Source organism: Microtus oregoni, unplaced genomic scaffold (genome assembly GCF_018167655.1).
Source record: "Microtus oregoni isolate MIOR12 unplaced genomic scaffold, Mior012 000072F_ref0000427, whole genome shotgun sequence".
In the NCBI taxonomy this organism is placed as follows: domain Eukaryota; kingdom Metazoa; phylum Chordata; class Mammalia; order Rodentia; family Cricetidae; genus Microtus; species Microtus oregoni.
This window is the reverse complement of record NW_024543979.1, coordinates 2,567,977-2,591,934: the sequence shown is the minus strand read 5'-3', so window position 1 is coordinate 2,591,934 and position 23,958 is coordinate 2,567,977. Positions and strand designations below refer to the sequence as shown.

The 23,958-nt window shown below is 44.6% G+C and overlaps 1 protein-coding gene across 6 annotated transcripts in view; it reads left to right on the top strand.

Moving 5' to 3' along the window:
• The window catches only part of Wdfy3 (WD repeat and FYVE domain containing 3), a 248,977-nt gene that overhangs the window by 203,914 nt on the left and 21,105 nt on the right, over positions 1–23,958 (top strand). For 5 of the 6 annotated variants that reach the window (XM_041642101.1, XM_041642100.1, XM_041642098.1 and 2 more), the window contains 12 exons: positions 4,419–4,472; positions 6,475–6,643; positions 8,114–8,277; positions 10,812–10,960; positions 12,843–12,963; positions 13,629–13,714; positions 15,264–15,344; positions 17,388–17,442; positions 17,626–17,745; positions 19,130–19,247; positions 21,000–21,106; positions 22,936–23,089. In XM_041642101.1, the coding sequence (XP_041498035.1) occupies positions 4,419–4,472; positions 6,475–6,643; positions 8,114–8,277; positions 10,812–10,960; positions 12,843–12,963; positions 13,629–13,714; positions 15,264–15,344; positions 17,388–17,442; positions 17,626–17,745; positions 19,130–19,247; positions 21,000–21,106; positions 22,936–23,089 (1,378 nt within the window). The remainder of the gene's footprint in view (positions 1–4,418; positions 4,473–6,474; positions 6,644–8,113; positions 8,278–10,811; positions 10,961–12,842; positions 12,964–13,628; positions 13,715–15,263; positions 15,345–17,387; positions 17,443–17,625; positions 17,746–19,129; positions 19,248–20,999; positions 21,107–22,935; positions 23,090–23,958) is intronic. The other variant, XM_041642099.1, reaches the window with a different exon arrangement.

Genomic DNA, 23,958 nt, shown 5'->3' with positions numbered 1-23,958 from the left:
TTTATGAAGTAGGAACTCCAAAGGATGGTCTCACCTTTAGGCAAGTTCACAGTCATTGCTCTGTGGGACCTGCATGTCCAGTTTATGCAACAGTTTAGGCAAGAGCAGTTTCTTACCCAAATGGCTAGCAAACTCCATGAGGAGTCTCACCAATGCCTATCCTCCTCTTGAAGTAATTGGTGCTGCCAGGAGCAGACATGTCTCATTGTCATGAAAAGTCCTAATTTCTTAAAACATTTAATTGCCATACTCTGAAGGTCTCTGAAAGATTTGAAGAATATCTAATTGAAACATATCTCTATATATCTAGAAAACCTAACATGACTACAATCTTGCCTATTATAGATGATGATCTATTAACCTTTTTCTTAATTATACATTACATTTTAAATGAACTGCACAATCACAATGCCTTAATCAAGAGCAGAAATATACATATAACAAGATTGACCTTAACCAATGCAAATCTCTATAGCATATCCCCCTTTAAATATAAAGAAACATTTATAGACAATATTTGGGAATATGGGTGTAGTTCTTTCCAAACTGCTTCCTGCTGTAATTTTTTTTAGGAGTGTACAAGGCAACCTTTCATTGGGTTGTGGTCTATCAAACCACATTAGCCTGGAATGAATCCATACATTCTCATCCTTTGTGGAAACAAAAGAAGAACCTCTTTTCCAAAGCAACATAGCCTTAGACACAAATTCTGAAGTCAAGATACCTTTATAATATACATGCTGGTTTATCTTAGCAATGAAATGTCTCTCTGTATTTAGCTTCTTCACAGTAAAAAAAAAAATCAAAGAAAACACAATAATATACATAATCCAGACTCTCTGTGAATTCTCCATCTTTATTTGGCTTATCTTTTTTACTCATTTTATCTCTGTACTTGAATCTGTCCTATTGTGTATCTGTAATTCTTTATTGTCCAGGAGCACGTCTTAAATATTATCCACTAAAAGGGGCAAGAGCCAGTTTTCTGGGTCCTGAAGGTAACATAGTGTGGACGAGCATTTCCTCTGGGGGAGGACTGCGGGGTGCAAGTATACGGAGCATGCTCTATTGAAGGTTAAGCTCCATATTCTCCACCCCTGCCCTCAGCCATGTTAAGTCTTTAGAAATAGAGGTCGTTTGACCTTTCTTTCAACTCCCTAAACTCATTGCTGCCCAACTTATAAAATATAGCCAGGCTACTTGCAGTTAGCAGGTGTGTATCGAGAGAAAACAGCTCCCAAAGACTAGTGACCAGCAGGACGAACCTTGTTTATCCAGAGTGATTATTGTTTCTATGTCGTGTTTACATTGTGTTTTCTGTTGTATAAGCTGTAGACTACAGTGGTGATTAAAAAGCTAATTCTACTTTAGATCTTTCTGTTAGAAATTAAATTAGTGATTATTTCTGCATTTTACTATGTCTTTGTTTATTAGACCTTGAGGATGGGGCAAGGAGGATTTTTGGGGGAGGTAGGTTGAGACGGAGTCTCGTAGTCCAGGCTGACCTCACATGCAGACTCTTCCGCACCACTTCCCAAGTGCTGAGATCACAGGTGTGGATTTTATTGTGTGAGTGTTTTGCATGCGTGTGTATATGTGCACTATGTATGTGCCCAGGATTTTAGGAGGTGAGAGAGAGCATCAGACTCCCTACAACTACAGTTCTGAATGGTTGTAGCCACCATATAGATGTGAGGAACAGAACCCGAGCTCTCCCCACAGCCCCCAGTCAGTTGGTTCTTAAGCCCTGACAATCTACACACTAGGCTTTAAAATAGCTGAGTTGCTTGTCTAACTTTGAAGTTTGTTTATAAAATGTCTGATATGTTTGGTGGTTCATGCGCCACAGACTTGAAAGTAAAAATATAAAATTAAAACAAAGAAACCTAAAAAATTAATGCCTTGACAAAACTCAGCCAAAAAGGCCTTTCAGATTTTCGCTTGAACCCTCTCTGCACAGTGACTGTTTGGAAGGGTGAGACACTTCCCATAATGCAAGGAGCTGTGCTGGACGGCACTGCTGTTGTGTGGATTGTGTGTGCTCATAGCTGACATTAGGAAGTCAGTACAGGCTGCGATGAAACTGCAAAACCCGGACTCATGACTCTGAGTCCTAAAGCAAGAGAATAAGATCCTGGGCTGGCAAGGTGGCTCAGCAGGTAAAGATGCTTGCCAGCAAACCTGATGACCTGGGCTCAGTCCCTCAACGTGGTAGAAGGAGAGAGAACTAACTGGCCTGTCATCCTCTGTCCTGCACACATGCCTGTGATGCCTGTGGTACCACACTAGCTCACGCATGCACGTGTGCGTGCACACACACACACACACGCACACACACACACACATACATGAGTAACTAAATATTTTTAAATAGGTTGGGTCATATTTTTCAAAATAACAACTTCAAATTTCAAATAAATGTGCTGTTCTTTGCAAACATCAGTGTGGTAAGTACGAGCTGCACACGCATTAGCATGGGGTAGCGCTGGGCAGGAAGCTGACTTATTCTACATTTCCTTTCTGACTAATGGACTCTGGTAGCTGCCTCTGTGTTTTCATGTAGCTCTTCTAGGATTTGAACCTAAACGGCTCATGTGGGAAAGTCCATCACCAGCATGTTTAAAAGATAGTAAAGCTAAAAAGTATAAAATTATTCTCTAGAAATTTTAAGTGAGAAAAGTAGATTTCTGTAACCATAATAATAATGATGATGATAAATAATTTAGTATAGTTTTCCATGTAAAAGGAAATTGAGGTAATAACACTTTGTTGGCATCCTTGTCATGTTTGCCATTCATTTCTGGACTCTTCACACACCTCTGCCTGGGGTTCTGCAGTAGAACAGGCAGAGTTTGTCTGGACAATGGTGATTGGTCCATCTTGTTGTATTTATCATGTATCTGCCTGTAGGGTTTTTCATTTTATTAATTTCAATATTGAGCACATGTTAAAACAGTTCTGCTTATTATTAATTTGGTTTCAGTATTCTTATAAGTTTTTATTGGGGTAATCTTGTAGTCACAGACGTTCACAGACGTTCGGGTCAAGCTAAGGGCCTTTGCTCAGTCATCATACCTAAGTTACAACACACTTAACCTCCTTTCTCAGGGTTGAATTTTAAAAACTTTAAAAATTAAAGTGGGTTTTTCTTACTGCTGGGTAGGGCGCCTCAGTCCTCCAGTATTGGGAACCACAGGCCAGAGGATTATCTTGATTTTGGAGCCACTGTAATCTACATAGTGAATTTCCACCTGCCAGGGCCTGGGAATGAGACCCTGTCCAAAAACCTGGAAACAGAAAGCTTTTACTTCCCTTGTGGCCATCTCAGTGGGTTTTGGCAACTGTCTCCCATACCAGACCCCTCCCAAGGTCGGAATACGGCCATGTATTTTACAAGGCTCTGGTGTGAGGCACTTGCCTACTTTCTTGTGAAGTGCCAGAGTCCCGGAAACCATGTGAAGTGCTTGGAAGTTCCCTCGGGGTCTGCTCTGCCAAGGGAAAGTAAGAGAGGATCCTCAGACAGGAGTCCTGGCGAGCAGGGCGACTGGGAAGGGCTGCTGGCTGCTTCCCCCCTGTAGCCAACTGTTTCCTCCCTGTAGCCGACTGTTTCCTCTCTGTAACTGCTGTTTCCTCCCTGTAGCTGGCTGTTTTCTCCCTGTAACTGCTGCTTCCTCCCTGTAGCCGACTGTTTCCTCCCTGTAGCCGACTGTTTCCTCCCTGTAGCCAACTGTTTCCTCCCTGTAACTGCTGCTTCCTCCCTGTAACCGGCTGTTTCTGCATAGAAACTACACCAGGCCCTCAGCAGAATTGCCTCTTGTCAATTAGGTGACTGCTAATTCTTCTAAAATTCTTTCCAGAAAAGCTGCTGTTGGGGCTGATGACACAGCCCGCCTTCCCCTGGTGGCTTTCCCTGCTGCTGACTGGAAAGCAGGGAACCTGTGTCTGGGCTTCCGTGGCAGGGTGGATGTCAACCAGTCAGCCCTGGTTGTGTGTACAGAGATGTAGATGACAAAGTAAATCATGTGTGTTGTTACAGCACAGATTAGGGGATGTGGGGGAAGAAATGTGCACAAGGTTGTTTCTTGGCGTGAATGTGTGTGTGTGTGTGTGTATTCTTTTGAAGTCATCCATGATAACAGCACTGCTGAAGTTTTGTTTTGCAATTTTTATGTCTGTCTGCTGTTCAGGGCACTGAAACTTTGGTATGTTTAAATTTTATTTAAAACCCTGCTCTTTGGTCAGCGAGGAAGTAACCGTATAAGCTCAGTGGTTGTGTAAGTGGCCGAGTAGGTCATGTTAATTCCCTTTGAGTTGAGTACATCCTCTGTATGTCTTATGGTCCTCAAGAAAATTTTGGTTTTGATATCTTTATATGCTTCCCCCCCCTGATGTGTCTATACTTAATACCCTGTTTTCAGTCTGAGATCCCAAGTAAACAACCCGAGGCTCCGAATGATGTCATTGCCCAGAAGGTAAAACACTAATTACCACAAAGGAATGCAGACTGCTGGGGCTTTGTTCTTGGTGCGCGGTAGACTAGAGACTAACTTTACAGACGGAGTCTCCTGTGAGGTCCCTGGGCTTGAGACTTCTCCCCTTCCTCAGCTGCTCTGCTCTCTTGGCAGGGACTTTTTGCTGCTCACTAACAGGCGGGGCTGTCACCTGACCCAGCGTGTGCTGCTTCACGCGTGACTAACCCGTTATGAGGCATGTTAGTGATGGGCAGGCGGGCACCCTCGGCTTTTAAAATATACTGCAATTATTTTAAATGCTGAGAATACAAGACTATGCCAATTAAATTGCTTTCTAGTCAGAAGAAATTAATCTAAAAACAAAGCGTATGATCACTTTTTTAATTGGCATGTATTTTTCTTTTTTTGTTTGTTTGTTGGTTTGTTTATTTTCTAAAAAGGTTCAGTACTTTCAATATAGATATAGAAATGTACCTCAACACATTTTGGAAAGAGTCAGTAGCCGGATCTACATCCATTAATCCATTATTTTGCCCATCACTAACTATGCTATCATATCATCTTTGAAAACACTAGTAGTTTTGGCGGTGATACTCCGGTTACTGCCCAGCCTCCTCTACTTGCCGTCTACTAAGTTTGTCTTTCTGTTTCAATGACATATAAGCAATTTAGAGTTGAATATGATCATTTTCCTTCATAGAGAATACCATAAAGGGGCTAAGTTTCTTGTCTTCATCTCATTTAAATGGAACACGCCATTTCCCTTGTTAGGTTGTCCGTCAGCTCGACTTCCCATTCCTGCGAGATCACTCCACATCCTTTGATATTTTCCAGGGTTGTGCCATGTTTTCCTCCCCCCTTTCTGCGTAGCCCCCTCCTCAGTTTGCCCACAGATCTCAATGACCCAGCTCCACACCTGAAATTAAAGGAAGGGCAGTTAGGTATCTCATGTCTGGAAATCCTTTTAGTGTTTCAGCCTAAGTATCTCACCCACCCAGGCACCTGCTTTCCATTTTAGTTGGAAATCAGTTACAAGAATGTGAAAAAAAAATAGGATTTTTTTTTAAGAAGATTGAATATCATGCTTATAACAAAGGAGAACCAAAATGCTGTCTGAGGGGGAAGCATGTTTGGAATTTTCAAAGCCTGGGTGTTAGCAGTCCTTATTCATAGGCATTTTTAGAGATTTCGAGCCATTGCTTTCTCCTTGTATGTAGTTTTAAGAAGGAAAACAAGTTTAGGTCAATTGGAAAACTCATTTTAGAATAAAGATGATTCTGTGAAAGAAATATCCTAGTATATCCAGAATATTGAATCTTTCCTTATATCTCTAGGTATTCATTTCTTCATCAGAATTAAGTTATATCTGTTCTTTAGTTATATGTTTCCAAATAGTGCCAGACAGTAATACAGACCAGTTCATCTTGCAGGCCAGCCAGAGAGTGCCACCTAGTGTTGAAGGTGTTTTCTGTGCCTAGTGATGTAGAGGTGGCTGGTGCTGGCTGTGTTTAGGGTCCTGGAATCTCTGGAAGTAAGCACTTGAGATTGTCCCCAGTGAATGAGCGCCCTTCAGTCTCCTCTGACAGACATCACTAATTTTCCCCTGATGTTTCTATAATGAATATCCCGCTTTCAGTCTGGTTGGTTCAATCCAAGTTGCAGCCCAGTGTCCTTCATAACGGACATGCTCTCCTCTGCTTTCCCAGAAGGTCAGCAGATCCAGAACTGACAGGGAACTGCACCAGCCCAGAAATGCTATTTGGTTAAACATGGTCTCTTTCTCTTGGGAAGGACAAAACTACCAGTATTGTTCAATATATGTCACCTTACAAACTGTGGAGTTTTTAATGGAGCCACATAACCTGGAAGTCTGTGTATTTAGTGTTTATTCACTTAGTCTACACAATAGCCCCTAAACAATAGGAACACAGAGAAACCCTCACAAGCTTGTGTTGTACTGGTTGAAAATAACTCTGAGTCGTTTTCTCTTGTTATTTCTTAGAAACCGGCTCGGTACAGAAGAGCTATAAGCTATGACAGTAAAGAATACTACTTACGCCTGGCCTCTGGGAACCCAGGCATTGTTCAGGATGCTATCGTAGAGAGTTCAGAAGGGGAAGCTACCCAGCAAGAACCAGAGCATGGAGAAGACACCATTGCCAAGGTCAAAGGTCAGCCTCCTCTTTGAATCTGATTTCAAATCATTTGGAGCATTCCTTCCATGTGACTTCACATGTAAATATGAGCATTTGCAAACAGGAGGGCCAACTATAAACATGTCTGTAGACACTTGACCACCGCACCTGAAAGACTGAATGTGAATGAGAACTGAAGAGACTGTCTCTACTCCCTATAGATAGGGAAGGTTTATAGTCATTGGCTCAATATGTTTTGATTATATTTCACAAAACACTCAGAGAAACCCGATTCTCTTTTAAATTTGTAAGTTTTCTCAAGGCAGAGATTTTCATTTTATGTGATGTGTAAGTGTGCCCATATACATAGTTAGGTGTGGCACAAGCACACACGTGTGCTCTTGCACATGGAAGCCCCAGGTCATTCACAGGCATAGCTTCTCAGAAGCCTTCTACCTTGCTCTCTGAGCTCTCTTTCATTGGCCTGTAGCTCGCTAGTTCTGTTAGGCTGACTGGCCAGCAAGTCCTGGGAATGCTCCTGGCTCAGCTACACCAGTTCTGGGGTTACACATGTACAACATTACCCCCAGTAAAGTATTTCTTAATTTTAGTTCATCTGTTCCTGTGCTGTTAAAGAGTTCTATTCCTGTTCCTTGTGATCCATTGTTTGACAAATTTCATTCATGAAGAATCACATTGCTACTTTGGGTGAGGCTTGGCATGGTCTCCCTGAGCCCTCTGAGTTCTGATGCGTGTAGTATGCCGTCCCCTTGTGTGTAGCAGGGACTGTCATTAGCCGCTCACTCACAGCGCCTCTCCTGTGCTACTCAGACGAACAACGCGTTCTTGCCACTGCTTACGCTAGCTGTTGCCATCATCCGACTTCCCAGAGAATTGACTGTGTGTGATCGTGGTCCCAAGGACTTTACAGTCTTTACCAAATTTAGCCCTCCAACAAACCTCTGAGCTAGGTAGATTCCTCCCCAGTTTTATAATGGAGAAAACCATGGTGCACAAAAGGCAGATAATTTCCCGGAGTCATGCAGGGTTGAATTCCCAAGCCTTTGCTGCTGACCCTGAAGCACTGCTGCAGGCCTGTGCTCTCCAGCGTTCTCTTCCTGGAGATGTATAACACAGACTGTGTGTGAGTAGCCTTCGCTGCCGTGACAGCACATGACGAGTAAACTCAGAGCAGAGGTTTCAGAGGCTCCTGTCGTGGCTGCTGCCATTTTTGAAGTCTGTAGCAAGACCACAGGTACCACGCGGGAGAGCAAAGCTGCTCACCTCATGCAGCCATAAAACAGATAGGAAGTGTCTCACTATCCCCTCCTGGGGTACATCTCCTAATGACCTAGTTTTTCCCACTGGGCTCACTCTAAAAATTCCACCATCTCCCCAGCACCATCCTAAGGCTTTAGCCCATGGGCCTGTAGAGGCCACCTAACCCATAACCGACTCTGGAACTAAACTGTTCCCCGCGTGACCCTGTTGGTTTCTGCACTGCAGGCCTGGTGAAGCCTCCCCTGAAGCGCTCTCGGTCCGCACCTGATGGAGGCGATGAGGAGACCCAGGAGCAGCTACAAGACCAGATCGCTGAGAGCAGCTCCATAGAAGAGGAGGAGAAGACAGACAATGCCACCTTGCTGCGCCTGTTGGAGGAAGGAGAGAAGGTACTGAGTGTGCTTCTGAGGAGCCAGTGTGCTGAAGTAGCAGCAAAAGACAAGGAGCAAGAGCGCACAGGCGCAGGGCGACTGAGGGTTCTACAGTGCAGACTCATCAGAAATGGAGTGCATGGTTGACCTCTGCCTCTCTCTTCTGCCCCACTGTTAGACAAGCCATCCTGCTGTCCCCGCCATGATGTGCCTTCCCCTCTGCATCTCCATCACTGTGGTCATCATGCAAACTGCACCAGCTGATCAGTGCCCTCACCTCTCGCTTGTATTCACTCTATTCTCCCTCACAAACAGGAAGCTGTCTGCCTCCTCGGTGCTGCCCGCTCCACTGCTTGTAGCCTGAGCATCTGCTGCAGCCTGAGCGCCTGCCACAGCCTGAGCATCTGCTGTAGCATGCATGCTGCACTCATTGCATGCACCATGGTTTTAGCTCTGAACTTTGCTCATGCTGTTTCTTCTGACAGCTCCACCCACTCCCCTTCACCATAAGGTTCCAGCTAGTAACATCTGTGTGTCCATTAGTCTAGAAGTCTGTAGCCCACATGAGGACACTTGCCTGCTCAGCCTCACTTAGGTGCCCCTCCCCCGGGCTTACAGACTGCCTAATAGCTATCAGCTATTCCCTTATTATAATCGTTTGTTCCTGTATCTTCTCTTCCTGGTGTGTGCTTATACTCAGGCACTGTTTCCTATCCACATCCCATCACCTTATATGACTCCAGTCATAACAGACGCACAAACCTTCCTGCAGTAATTAGCTATAGGAAGAAAAATGGATAAATAGGTTACTATATCATGAATTCAAATATCACCCTTCTTGAAAGGCTGTCCTTAGTTAAGTCCTCATACAGCCCCAGAGATCTAACCAAGTCATGAGAAGCTGGTGTGTAATTGAGGCAGTTCTGCTCAGATATGTGCTCTGCATAACCTTGAATGAAATTATCAAAGAAAAAGAGCCATGTGATGATGAAAGCTCAGCCGTTCAGAAGACAACAGGAGAGGGAGGCGCCTGTGGCCCTGGAGCTTCAGCATCTCCACCTGGATGCTGTTCGTCACTGTGGTTTTAGTGTTGAAAACTCAGAAGCTTATGTGCCCCAAGATGTCAGTCTGTCATTTCCTCCGTCCCATCCTCCTCTCCATGACAGTAGCTATTTTAAAGAAAGTCAAGCAGCTGAGGGCAGAGCTCAGCAGTAGAATAGGTGTCTAACATGCATGGAGTCTTGGGTTTCATCCCCAGCACCATAAGGAAAACAAATTTAAACATGTCTATGCCTGGGGATATAGCTCACTGGATAGAGTGCTTAACCTTGCACACAGGAAGTTCTGGGTTCAATCCCCAGTCCTGAATGAGTGGGATAAAGTGGTATAAGGCTGGAATCCTAGCATTCAGGAAGTGTAGGTAGGAGGCTTTGGAGTTTGAGCCCAACCTGGCTGTCTTAGTTAGGGTTCCTATTGCTATGAAGAGACAGCATGACCATGACAACTCTCATAAAGAAAAACATCTAATTGGGGGCCTACAATTTCGGAAGTTTATTTCATTATATTCATGGTGCAACATGCAGACCTGACTGTGCTGGAGAAGAGGCTGGTAGTCCTTGACCTGCAGGCTACAGGAATTGGTCTGGGATGCTGAGTGTAGCTTGGGCACATGAGACCTCAAAGCCTGCCTCCACAGTGATACACTCCCTCCAACAAGACCACACCTCCTAATAGACCCACTCCTTTTGGGGGCCATTTCTTTCAAACCAGCACACTGGCATACACGAGACTACGTGTTACCACTCATGGCATGGGTGACCAAGGCTGGTCCCACAACTGTGGCCTCAGCAGGTAGGAGACAGACATGTCATGCAGAGAGAGAGCTGGGGTTTATTTAGCTAGTATTGGGAAGGGTAGAAGAGTAAGGAGTTATGGGATGGAGTGGGACAGAGAAAGAGGAAAGAACAGGGAGAGGCAGAGACTGCCTCTTCAGAAGAAGGATGGACAGAGAGAGAGATGGATGGGAGGCAAGATCCAAGATCTACTTGTCTCAGCAGGAATGGGGATATTGGGAGTCGGCAGGGCTTGTTTCTTACAGGGACAGGGTACCCAGGTGACAGGGCAGGCCAGCAGATTACAATACTGTGTCTCAAAAAATTCAAATAATTTTTAATGTTTGGATTTTGCTGTAAACAGCCCATTCTTTTATTTATTTATTTGTTGGTTGCTTTTTGTTTTGAGGCAGGGTCCTGGAACTCTCCATGTAGACCAGGCTGGCCTCGAACTCAGAGATTCGCCTGCTTCTGCCTCCCTAGATGCACCTGGCATAAGAGACTACTCCTAAATGGGGTGTGGGCTTAAATGGGTGATGTGGGTGAACACTTGTCTCCTGTCGCTGAAGGCATCTGCAGGTAGAATTGAGTGTAGGCTGTTTCTTGGGTTTAATATGTTTAGCTTGGGGCTTACTGTAACAGTAACAAGAGAGAGAAATTAGTCAACAAAAAAAAATCTTTTAAAGTTAAAAGAAAGATTATTTGTGACTTTCTTTGTAGATTCAACACATGTACCGCTGTGCTCGCGTCCAGGGCCTGGACACCAGTGAGGGGCTACTGCTGTTTGGGAAAGAGCACTTTTATGTGATTGATGGATTTACCATGACAGCAACCAGGGAAATAAGAGACATTGAAACTTTACCTCCAAAGTAAGTAAATGAATGAAGAGACATAGGTAAAGCTGCCTTTAGATGACAGAAAATATGTTTGCGTTATTTCTTTTTAATCCCAAGCCTGTGTCCTAAGTAACTTTATCTCTCAGTTTGTGTGTGCCTCTGGCCAATACTGTCATTTCCACTAAAAAAAAAGGGGGGGGGGGGTTCTTGTTCATCAAATGATAATTGCATTTTATGTCTTTCCATTATGAGCATTGGATACCAAGTTACAGTCATTGTTAACCTGGTATTTTAGTCACTTGTTCTTTTTCTGTGATAAACAGCATCGCCAGAAAAAGCAGTTTGGGGAGGAAAGAGTCAATTTGCCTTACGTTTCCCTGTCCAGATCCCTCTCTGAGGGAAGTCAGGGCAGGAACCATGGAGGACAGGGCAGGAACCATGGAGGACAGGGCAGGAACCATGGAGGAGTGCTGTTATTGGCTTTTTCACCAAGGCTCACTCAGCCTGCTTTCTTATACAACCTAGGACCACCCACCTGCCCAGGGGATGGCACTGCCCACAGAAATCAAGAAAATTCCCCACAGACCACTCTTACAGACATGTTTGCACCACTGAGAGTCCTCCCAGATGGCTCTAACTATGGCGAGCTGACAGACTGACCAGCACACATATATTTATATGTTCATTCTGAATTGTGAGGTCACTGGTGAATTCATTGATGCAGGGTGGAGAGATGGCTGGGAGGGTAAAGGCGCTTGCTGCTGGAGCATGAGAGCCTGAATTGAGATTCCCCGGACCCACATGACCAACACAAGCATGGCCACACAGGCACCTGTTACTCCAGTGCTGTGGGAACCGAGCTAGGGAAATTGCTAGGGATTCGTGGCCACTAGCTGTATTCCCTGTCTCAGAGGAGTGAGGCAGAGAGTGATTCAGCACCTGAAGTCTTCCACTTGTGCCTGTGCACCAGCGTACACACATGCATATACACGCTACACATGTACACACTTAGACATACGCACATGCCTGTGCACCAGCATACACATGTGCATATACACGCTACACATGTACACACTTAGACATACGTATGTGCCTGTGCACCAACGTACACACGTGCATATACACACTACACATGTACTCACCTAGACACCTTACACACATGCATATACACCCTACACATGGTGGTAGGAGCACATTCAGAAACTACACTCTTTAATAAAAGACCAACCCTGTACTTTGAGTGTCCTGGAAGTGGGGTAACCAAAGCCCACACGGGATGACTAGCTGGGCTCTTTTTTATCTTCCTTTCCTTCCCCCAGTCATGGGGTCATTGTAGGTACTAGAGCAGTAAGTGGTCAGAACACACATGAGGGCTTTTGTCTCCTCTTCAGCATTCTGAGCATCTAACACTACAGTTAATGAGACAGGGCCTCTGCATTCCTAGAGGATATCACAAATAATTGCTTTCTTCAACAGTGTCGGCCAAGCTGTGACTCTAATGAGCCCCTCTTCTGTATAAAAAAATAAAAAAAACCTTTGTAATCGTGTTTTATGATTCTTGAAAAATAAAATGAAGCCATGTTTTGTAACTCCTCATATAAAGTTAGATCTATATTAAAATGTTTTAAGTGTTTTTATTCTGCTTTGGAAAGAAATAAAGCGTATGTTACTGGCTTAGACCCTGTCCAACTGCTTAATAGAAAGGCTGGTCCAACAAAAATAAACTCTTCGAAAGGGGTTTCCTTGTTCACAGGAGACAGTAGAGTGCTCTCTTAACCACATTTCTAGCTGGAAATTCTGTATGTTGTCTCCCCTCCTAGCCCTGTGTTGGAAATGGCGTCTGCTTCATTAATCAATGAGTTTATCCACTTACTGTTGTGTTTTCTTTGCTCCTTTTTCTCTTGGCTACTCATAGTATGCATGAGCCGATTATCCCTCGGGGAGCCAGACAAGGTCCCAGTCAACTCAAGAGAACATGCAGCATTTTTGCATATGAAGACATCAAGGAGGTGCATAAAAGGAGGTACCTCCTGCAGGTGAGTTGGTGGCCCACTAAATGTTTCCCCCCATTCCTGGTCCGAAAATGTAGTATTTTAAATGGATCGGTATGGTGATAACTGCAGCATCCACACTGCGCCTTGGAGACTCGGAACCCAAGGGTCATGGCCCTTAGGATGCATCTGTGTTTCCTTAAACAGTCTGAGTTCTACTGCACCTCCACTGTGCATCTCTCTCTAGTCTTCAAGTGCACATTTTGTCCTTTCATGTAAAAAGTACATCCTCATCATTTTAGGAACAGAATCTTTAAGTTACTATTTATCATTTTGTTTTTAAAGATCTCTTTAATTTTGAGAAGAATAGGAAAATTCCAGTAGCTGGGCAGTGGTAGCTCATGCCTTTAATCCCAGCACTCAGGAGGCAGAGGCAGGCAGATCTCTGTGAGTTCGAGGCCAGCCTGGTCTACAAGAGCTAGTTTCAGGACAGGCTCCAAAGCCACAGAAAAACCCTGTCTAAAAAAAAAAAAAAAAAAAGAAAGAAAGAAAGAAAATTCTTTGATTACATGGCTTAATGTACAGAAGATTCATGAGTCTAAAATATTTTCCAGTGGAGAAATTCATCAACCTTGTAGGACTTCACGGTGGGGAAGTTGGTGTGTTTGTTATGGTCTGTTTCATAATTTATTTTTCTCTAACCATTTCAGCCTATCGCTGTTGAAGTTTTCTCTGGGGATGGACGGAATTACCTCCTGGCTTTTCAAAAGGGAATTCGGAATAAAGTCTACCAAAGGTCTCGTTCATGAGGAATCCCTTATTTGCTGTTGTGGGAAGAAATGGGAGGGGGCCCATTGGCAGCCTGTTCTGCTAGGTGCATAAAATCCAGACTCCAGGCCAGTGAGTCGATGTCTTTGTAGTGTTCTTTTTATTTCCGAGCCTCTTGAAATGGGATTCCTCCTCCTAGCTGTTAGGATGGTGCCAGTTCCCTGCTAAATTAGCTTGTCTCCCTTCTGGTAACTTATAGTGAGAACTGAGCCATCTCTCCAGCCACTAAAGCATTGTTTTTTAGTCTCAGACTTTGTGATTAAATAGCCTTTGACAGTTGTAAAAGCACTTGATCCTGAACCCAGAACCCACAAAACGTAGAAGAGAAGCAGCTCCACGGCTGTCCCTTTAGCCTCCACACGTGTGCCTTTGCACATGCGGTGTACATACATGTACACGATAATAATAAATCAAGTAAAAGTTGAAAAGTAATGCTTTTGGGTTCTAAATGTTCCACTTTTCTCCTTACCTTTCTATGGAGCTCCAGAATAAGTTCCCATAGAAACAGGATCCTCTTGAGAGTCTTCACAGCCCTGGAAAAGAAGTTGAATGCCTTCATTGTTGAAAAAGTAGCATAGCGGCCGGGCGATGGTGGCGCACGCCTTTAATCCCAGCACTCGGGAGGCAGAGGCAGGCGGATCTCTGTGAGTTCGAGACCAGCCTGGTCTAGAGAGCTAGTTCCAGGACAGGCTCCAAAGCCACAGAGAAACCCTGTCTAGAAAAACAAAAAAAAAAAAAAAAAGAAAGAAAGAAAAGAAAAAGTAGCATAGCTGCTAAAACTGCTGATCAGTTCTTTGTATGTTTTATCATTGGTGAAACATCTAAAAGTTATTTCTGGAGTTTTTCATTTAATATTTTTGAACCATTTTTATGTTCTTTATTTGACCATAGTTAACTAAATGGCAGAAATCAAAACTGTAGATAGCAGAAGACTTGTGTGTGGCACAGAAATGACATGTTGTTCAAATGCAGTCCCTAGACTCCTTTCCTGTGCGAGGGCTGACCGAGTGACACCCCACCCACTCGTCTGACTTAGCCATTGCGGAGGCAACGCAGTTTAACCTGCACAACTGTGGGGTGCTGGGAGAGATGCGTTTGTCTTTCCTTCAGAAATGTCTTTGTGCACGGCAGGCTCAAGGTCCAGATCCTCTCCTGGCTTCCCCTTCAACTCTCCTTTGAGATTTGAAACATATACTGACGTCACGAGCAACTCTGCAAAAGCTAACAGTAGTGCAGGAAAGTTGCACCTTGCATGTCACGTTCAATTAGTGATGTCTGTTTTAATGTTAGTTTGGCTGTGTCGTGCCTACTATCAGGTGACTACTTAGTTGCAGACACTCATTAGCTCTTCATTTGTTGACTCAGTTTCCCCTTCCCCACTTCATGTGACAGCACAGGTGCTGTGTGTGGGCCTCTGGTCACAGGGTCAGGCACAGTAAAGATATGGGGGTTGCCCTTGTTTCTAGGGCTCCATGTGGCCCCTACTGAGACTTCATTTTCACTTTTAAATTTTTTAGGTTCCTGGCAGTTGTGCCATCTCTCACTGACAGCTCAGAGTCTGTCTCCGGTCAGAGACCAAACACCAGTGTGGAACAAGGGTAAGCCATGTATTGATGTTCAAATCATTTCTTTGTGGAATCAAGGTGACTTATATCTAGAGAGAATTATTCGGTATTTAAAAACTTGAATTCTCAAAATACAAGCTTTTATTCTTTCACTTAGTGCTGTATGTGAATATTTCCAATCTTCAAACTCTCTTTGGAAATATAACCTTTAGTATTCATCAGATGTATAAAGCATTCTCTGACTTTCTGATGGGACCTTTTCCAGGTTTTCTTATAGTACTAAAGAACACTTTGTTTTGAATGTATAAAATGTCTATAATAAAGTGAAGTGTATAAGGTGATGCAAGATTAATAAAAACTCAGAGACAGAAATTGGGGTTCAACCTAAAGATTTGAAAAGCAAAGCAGCCAGCCACTGGTTCTTACCTCGACCTCAGTTTGAAATGGCGATCCTGCCTCCAGGAATCTCCGAATGAGACTGTGTCTGAGAGCTGTCTCTTCCCGTTTTATAATCCTCTCTAGGACTGGGATTAAAGGTGTGTGTTACCTCTGCCTGGTCTGTAAGGCTGACCAGTAAGGCTCTTTGACTCTCTGACCTTCAGGCGAGCTTTATTTATTAAAATACAATGAAATGCCACTACACTAAGGCTCTTGATATACAAAACCAAATTGATACACAAGAAATTCTCCATTTGTATCCTGCCCTTATTAGACTGATTTCTTTTACTGAATAGATACCAGCTTTCTGCATTAGTCACTTAAACTTCAGATTTAAATTACGTTTTTTTGCTTTCATTAAGAGTACACTCGCACTCTGTCAACTGACTGAGCTACCCCTCTCGTGTGCCCACTTTTCCTTGAGTTCCTGTCGTCAGCTGACAGGGGATATCTCTATCCTGTGGTCTTGATTACACCTCTACCTCTCCAGATGTCCCAGCCTTCCTTCCTCTTTTGTTCTCTGGTCTTTAAATTTAAACTCCCTGGCTCTGGGGACAAGCCCATCACCCTTGCCTCCGAGCTCCCCCATGGCTCCAGCATCACCCTTGCCTCTGGGTTCCCCCATGGCTCCTTTTAATCAGAGGATCCTCTGGGTGCTGCAGCCGTTTCAAGAATCCATACATTCAGCTTTGTTTGCCATCATTCTGTGACAGGCCACCTGGGAAGGAGTGGTGTTGTGAGATTAAACAAATTACACACATACACCACACACACACACACACACACAATGTAAAAACTTAATAGAGTTTTTTACAAATGAATTTTCTTTTCAATCTGTGCACATCAGAATACATTAAGTTAATAAAAAGTTGATTTTATTTTTCTTTTATCAGTAGCAAATAAAAATCCTCAGTACATGCTTTTGTTAACCTCAGAATCAGGTCCTAAAAGCTCCACACATTTTTGTTGTCAACATAAATACAGGAAGGGGAGCGTTTTAGTACTGAGGAATGTTCTGGTCCTTCCCAGGGATAGTCCGCATGTTCACTTTGCCTGGTGGAAGGACTTTATTAATGTAGAAAATGGTACCTGTACCACCGAACCTGAGGAGTGCCATCTACCTCCCCTTCAGATAATAAAGGGGATAGCCAATGACTCTTGGACCAATGGTTTATTTTTTAATGCATAGTTCGGATAACCTTAAAGAGCATTGTATAACACTCTGACAGAGCAGCAATGCTAACCTGTCAATCACTTATTTCAGGAGCTGCATACCTACTGTGGTTACAAAGTTGGATTCGATCAGGGTTTTCCAGGTCTTTTACCCATGGTGGATAATGCCATGTATACACTGTGCTACGTCCCCCGGTACTAAGGTTAAATCATGAATAGTGAAACACAGTTCATAGAAAAAAATGCCTCCCTTGCTGTATATTGTGACTTCTGAATTTTCATTTGCTTCAGCTATTTCGTGTTTCAAAGTGCTCCTCATAGTCCTATAAAATGATTCATGACCCACATGAACAGATCCGTTCTGTGGGCTGGAAAGGATCTGGAGACAGGAGACTGACATGTGTCAGCTGGAAAGCTATTCAGACTGAAAACTCTGACCTACAGCTGACTGTCTTCTGTGTTTAGGTCTGGATTGCTCAGTACTTTGGTTGGTGAGAAGTCTGTGACCCAGAGGTGGGAGGTAAGCACAAGCACACAGAAGGTTCCTTGTACCTCCTAGGTCACGGTCCATAAATGTAGCCACAGAGGAGAGATTGCGCTTTTATGGGAAACCTTTTTTTATGTCCATTTTTGCATATAAAAATTTTAAACAGCAAAACTAATTACTCACTCTAAGATGTGTCCCTTTACTGTCTTTCCTAAGAGAGGTGAAATCAGCAACTTCCAGTATTTGATGCACTTGAACACCCTGGCCGGCAGATCCTACAATGACCTCATGCAGTACCCCGTCTTCCCCTGGATTCTCGCAGACTACGACTCCGAGGTGAGCTTCCAGTTATTATACCCGAGTGTAATACATTTTCATAAATGAGGGAAGCTTCAGTTCCCCTGTGCTTCTTTGCGGTCTACTGTTCCCTCATCGGCACAGGCACTATATGAGGAAGACAAGAGGGCATTTAGTGTGGGTACATTGGGCATATAAAATATACCAAAGGTTAGATAATGAGAGTCCCTCCCTTGGTACTAGGCACTGGCTCACCATGTCTGTTCAGTTTCCTTTGGTGCTGATCAGTTTGCATCCATTGGAAGTGTCAGAAATTGCCTTTGCAGATTGAATTGTTGTCTAGAAAACCTTGGGAGTGGCCCTTCCTGTAAAATAGCACCGCTGCATAGGAGGACTGTTTCCTGCTTTCCTGAGAAGCATGGGGGATTCTCGTAACTTGGGGCTCCAAGTCAGTGGCATGCAACACTTGTTCTCACTTCTGTCTGCTGACACTTCCTGTTTGGTGGAGATGACACTGGATCTGATGCAGCAGGAGCCAACGGAGTAAGGCAAGATTGGCATTTGTAAGCAAGGAGGAGAAAGATTGGTCACTCTCAAATCAGACATCCACCTAACTTTGTCTCTTGCTAGAATCAAGCTGCCTAAATGATCAGAAATTTTACGTGTCGTATTCTAGAGAAATTGAAGCTTTTGTCCTCAGAAAGAAGCTAGCCTAAGGTACACTTGATGCATGAAGCTGATTCAGCTGGGTGAATGAATACATTTCAAGGGGAAAGATTCATGAGGTGAAAATATTCCAGTTCTTCTGAAAAAGAAAATTTTAAATTACAAATTGTAGAGTGTTAGAAAAACAAAAGCAGTGCATTTTTGTGCGGAGGTAGTAAGGGCCCTCACTTCTTATACAGGTGCAACCCCAGCTCTGTGATGTCATCTTTAGATATGACACCTTCTTCCTTGCTGCCATCCATCAGTGGCTGAGGCATCCTGCCTCTCCCTTCTTTCTGCCCCTATCAACATTGCCAGGCACCCCTTGAGGAATGAAGTAAAAGGAAGTAGAAGGGCGGGAGGAAACCTAGAAAGACTCCGTCCTCCAAATGGGAGCTTTTGGTCTGCAATGTCCTTCTGTGTCCTTGTTAAGAACTAAAAGTATATCCCTGTTACCTTCCTTCCTACAACTGGAATCCCAAGTGTCTTCCTGTAAAATGCATAATTTCCAAAACATTTGTCGAGCGGGGCCGCTCTGAATGTAAGATGTGTAAACGGCACACGCGGTTGTCTCTGCCTCTAATGTAAGATGTGTAAACGGCACACACTCTGTTGTTTCAGTCCGGCACACAGATAGGGTCACTGCCGTCACAGTTGCTGTATTCACACTGAGAAGGGCGCCTGGTAACTCAGCATTGGGTTTTGTTTCATATTTCAGGAGGTTGATCTTACTAATCCCAAGACATTCAGAAACCTGGCTAAGCCAATGGGCGCACAGACGGACGAACGGCTGGCCCAGTATAAGAAGCGGTATAAGGACTGGGAGGACCCCAATGGTGAGGCACTCTTTCTGCCTTTGGCTTCGTTTTTGCTTTCAAAAGTCAACACTGTTTAGTGCTCTGACACCTGTGAATATGCCTGCAAGCTGCTGGTGTGTTACGTGTGCACACCTGTACATGTGTGATTGCTACTTGTGTGTTAAGTGTGCACAGCTGCACATGCGTGATTGCTGCTGGTGTGTTACGTGTGCACAGCTGCACATGCGTGATTGCTGCTGGTGTGTTACGTGTGCACAGCTGCACATGCGTGATTGCTGCTGGTGTGTTACGTGTGCACAGCTGCACATGCGTGATTGCTGCTGGTGTGTTACGTGTGCACAGCTGCACATGCGTGATTGCTGCTGGTGTGTTACGTGTGCACAGCTGCACATGCGTGATTGCTGCTGGTGTGTTACGTGTGCACAGCTGCACATGTGTGATTGCTGCTGGTGTGTTACGTGTGCACAGCTGCACATGCGTGATTGCTGCTGGTGTGTTATGTGTGCACAGCTGCACATGCGTGATTGCTGCTGGTGTGTTACGTGTGCACAGCTGCACATGTGTGATTGCTGCTGGTGTGTTACGTGTGCACACCTGCACATGTGTGATTGCTGCTGGTGTGTTACGTGTGCACACCTGCACATGTGTGATTGCTGCTGGTGTGTTACGTGTGCACACCTGTACATGTGTGATTGCTGCTTGTGTGTTACGTGTGCACAGCTGCACATGTGTGATTGCTGCCTGTGTGTTACGTGTGCACAGCTGCACATGTGTGATTGCTGCTGGTGTGTTACGTGTGCACAGCTGCACATGCGTGATTGCTGCTGGTGTGTTACGTGTGCACAGCTGCACATGCGTGATTGCTGCTGGTGTGTTACGTGTGCACAGCTGCACATGTGTGATTGCTGCTGGTGTGTTACATGTGCACAGCTGCACATGTGTGATTGCTGCTGGTGTGTTATGTGTGCACACCTGCACATGTGTGATTGCTGCTGGTGTGTTACATGTGCACATGCGTGATTGCAATCAAAATTCAATTTTCATGCCAGTTTGTGGCCATCTCTAAGGTGTTTGAAGCTGTCTGCAGAGCCCTGACAGGAAACTATCTCCTCTGTCTTGGTCTCTACTAATATTTAGTCCGGAACTACACATTAATTGCATTTCCTTTAATTTCATTTAGGTACTTTTGAAAAAGCCCTTCATTTAAAGTTATGAATTGATGAAATTTGTAAACTATACAATTTATTATATTTAGTGACTTGGATTTTCCCTCAAATACATAAAGCAAAGGGGGGAACTTTTGACTTTAAGCCTATTTATATGCCTGTGCCCATTTTCTTTCTGCCCCTCTCCCCACCCTGACTGCCAAGGAAGATATACAATAATGATACATACTATTGCATTGCATTTGTCGATAACAGTTTAGAGAACTGTATCATTACAAGCTATAACTTAATAGAAACAAGTAGCCATTAAGTGGGTATTCTGCTTCAGTGGGTGATGGCTTGTGGAGCCCCAAACTAACCACGGCAGGTGTGCTTCTCTCAGGAGAGAATCCAGCAGGCTTGTCCTCGGTGCCTGCCAGATGGGATGTACCTGAGGCTAGTGGGGCTGAAGTGGCCCTGCTGTCCGTCCCTGGCACTGGCTGCATTTGGTGTCCCGGTTACCTATCACAATTGCTAACATTTCCAAACCTTCTGATTTGATTAACACCAAGTTTACTTTTCTTATTTCCTTTTGTTTTAATGATGCCCCAACTGTCTGGAGCAGGAGAAACTCCAGCATACCACTATGGCACTCACTATTCGTCGGCAATGATTGTGGCCTCTTATCTCGTCAGAATGGAGCCTTTCACACAGATATTCTTGCGGCTTCAGGTAAAGCTCAAATTCTGAATTTTTACCATTCTAATTCAGTCTACTTTCATTTAAAATTGTCTTTTCTTAAAAAAATGTGACCTTAGAAGGAGCACTATGGAGCTTTAGTAGTGACAAATTGGTGATTCAGAGCTGAGCTGAGAGCTGCTAAGCCAAAATTGATAAATAAACCAAGATTCATTTAGGATGAACAAGTGCCAGGGTCCTGTAGTTAGAGTAAACAGCATGAATATTCCAGCGTGGAGGGAGGGGGCTGGAGGGTTAGTCTTAACTAGAATTCAGCAAGTGTTTTATTTTCAAAGACCCTATTCTGTGCCCATGGTTATAATTGCCTCCTCCATATTCTCTCTGTGGTTAGCACATGCCCGCTGACCCCCCCCCCCCGCCCCACACTCTGGGTCAGCACATGCCTGCTGAAGCCCCCCCACACACACACACACTCTGTGGTCAGCAATGCCCGCTGACCCCCCCCCCACACGCACACACACACTCTGTGGTCAGCAATGCCCGCTGACCCCCCCCCGCCCCACACTCTGTGGTCAGCACATGCCTGCTGAACCCACACACACACTCTGTGGTCAGCACATGCCCGCTGACCTCCCCACACACACACACACACTCTGTGGTCAGCAATGCCCGCTGACCCCCCCCCCCCCCACACACACACACTGTGGTCAGCAATGCCCGCTGACCCCCCCCCCGCCCCACACTCTGTGGTCAGCACATGCCTGCTGAACCCACACACACACTCTGTGGTCAGCACATGCCCGCTGACCTCCCCACACACACACTCTGTGGTCAGCACATGCTTGCTGAGCCCCCTGCACACGTCCCTCTTGGGCTGTCCGGAAGGACATCTGGGGATAAGGACAAAGCTCTATCTTGCAGTTTCAGGGTTAGTTAAGGAGACAGCTACACATTGTTTTAAATGAGTAAATTGTGCAGTGTTTTTTAGAGTGTGATCAACCATGTCAGAAATGCAGGTGAAGAGTGGAAAGTGGGGGAGGGAGGCGACTTAACAGAGTTGGCTTGGGGAAGAGGGTGGAAGGGGCCCTGCAAACACCTGGAAACATAGTGGGATCTACACAGGGCCCAAGGCAAGCATATGCCTGGCAAAGGGGGTGGGGACAGCAAGGTGCCAGGGTACCCAGAACAGAGTGGAGAAGCAAGAGACCTCAGCTGCCCTTAGTGGCCTTTGGCGTTTTCCTATAACAACTGTCGAATGCTCCCTTTTCCCTAAAGCACCGTCAGGGTCTGACAGGAGAAAACTGAGGGTGCGTGGGTAAAAATGCTTTCTACATTAACATGTTTTAGCAACCATTAACCTCTGATAACTTTCCACCCAACAGAATCGCAGCAAAAGTTTAGGTGTGTTAATTTACATTAACATGCACTAGAAAGTCATGGAATCCACCAATGGCAGATATGAATGGGAGTCCTGTGTGGAACCTGGTACCCTGTGAGCTGACGTAAAGAGCAGAACTGGCCAATCATCCGCTCACACTTAGGAACTTGACTTTCCAATTACATGGGTCCCCACGAGAATGTTCCACAGGCCTTCACCCTTTGTGGAAGATTCTTACTCCTCACAGTCTCACTGTCTCTCTAAAGACTAATAGTCTACAATCTTTTTGTTTTAATTTTACTTTGACTATAAAACATATACTGGGCATCTTTTGTAAAGAATACACCAAAGAGAAAAGGATTTTATGATTATTTCAACTTCTGTTTGTTTAATGTAGGATGGCAAGAAATGAGGATGTAGGCAAAGGTGTATGAAGTGTTTCAGCCCTTGAACTTGACAAACTGTTCCCTCCTTCTGCCCACAGGGCGGACACTTCGATCTGGCAGACCGGATGTTCCACAGCGTGCGTGAGGCCTGGTACTCCGCGTCAAAGCACAACATGGCAGATGTGAAAGAACTTATCCCAGAATTTTTTTATTTGCCAGAATTCCTGTTCAATTCTAACAACTTTGACCTGGGTACGTAGAAGTGGCATTTCTTGGGACCGTTAGCAGTCTCTCTTACAAAGTCTGTCTGCGGTGCTTGGACAGCAAGCTCCCTATAATCCACATTGCCGTGCTGAGTGCTTTGAGTGTCTAAATGAAACACAGGAAAGCAAGTTCATGCCTCAAAAGAGCCAGTTCAACTGGGAATCTGGGAGAAATTTAACACTGGCACAGGCGGCATCCAATAGTTGGGGTTGTGTTGTTCAGCAAAATAAAAGTGGAAAAAAATGTATTTGAGAAACATCTACTGTTGAAACCCTATCAATGGCCGAGGGTGATGTGTACAATCCCGTGCATCTTATTCTTATCTGCTACCAAAGGCATCATCACTTTATATGCCCATTTTTTTTAAACTATGATTTAAAAATAATTTAAATCATGTTTCTTTGTCCTGTGAGTATCCTATTTTCCAGGTTGGGGAGTGGGGGGAGTACCAAATCAGCATGTCTTGAAAAGAGAAAATCTCTATGCGTAGTGTTCCTTCTGTTACCTGCCAGTTAGGGGAAGAGACTTTGCCTTCAGTTACAGTCTTGTGGATTATGATTTGCTGATCTCTGCTTCTGAGGGTTTCTTTGAAAGCATCAAATCCATGGTTCCCACTTTAGACTGTTCCAGCCAGCTGCTCCTCTGTTTGTCTTTTTTAAGAACCTGATGTCTGTTGTTTCAATGGTTAAGCACAGACGTGATGGTGCTCACCTGCCGTCCAAGCACTTGGGAGACTGGTGTGGGGGGTGATCTTAGGGTGCAGGCCAGCCCAGTCTACAGAAAAACCAAAGGAGTAGTGAGCATAAAAACACTACATAAGCTAGTGGTTCACTCCTACATGTGCGGAATGGAAGCCA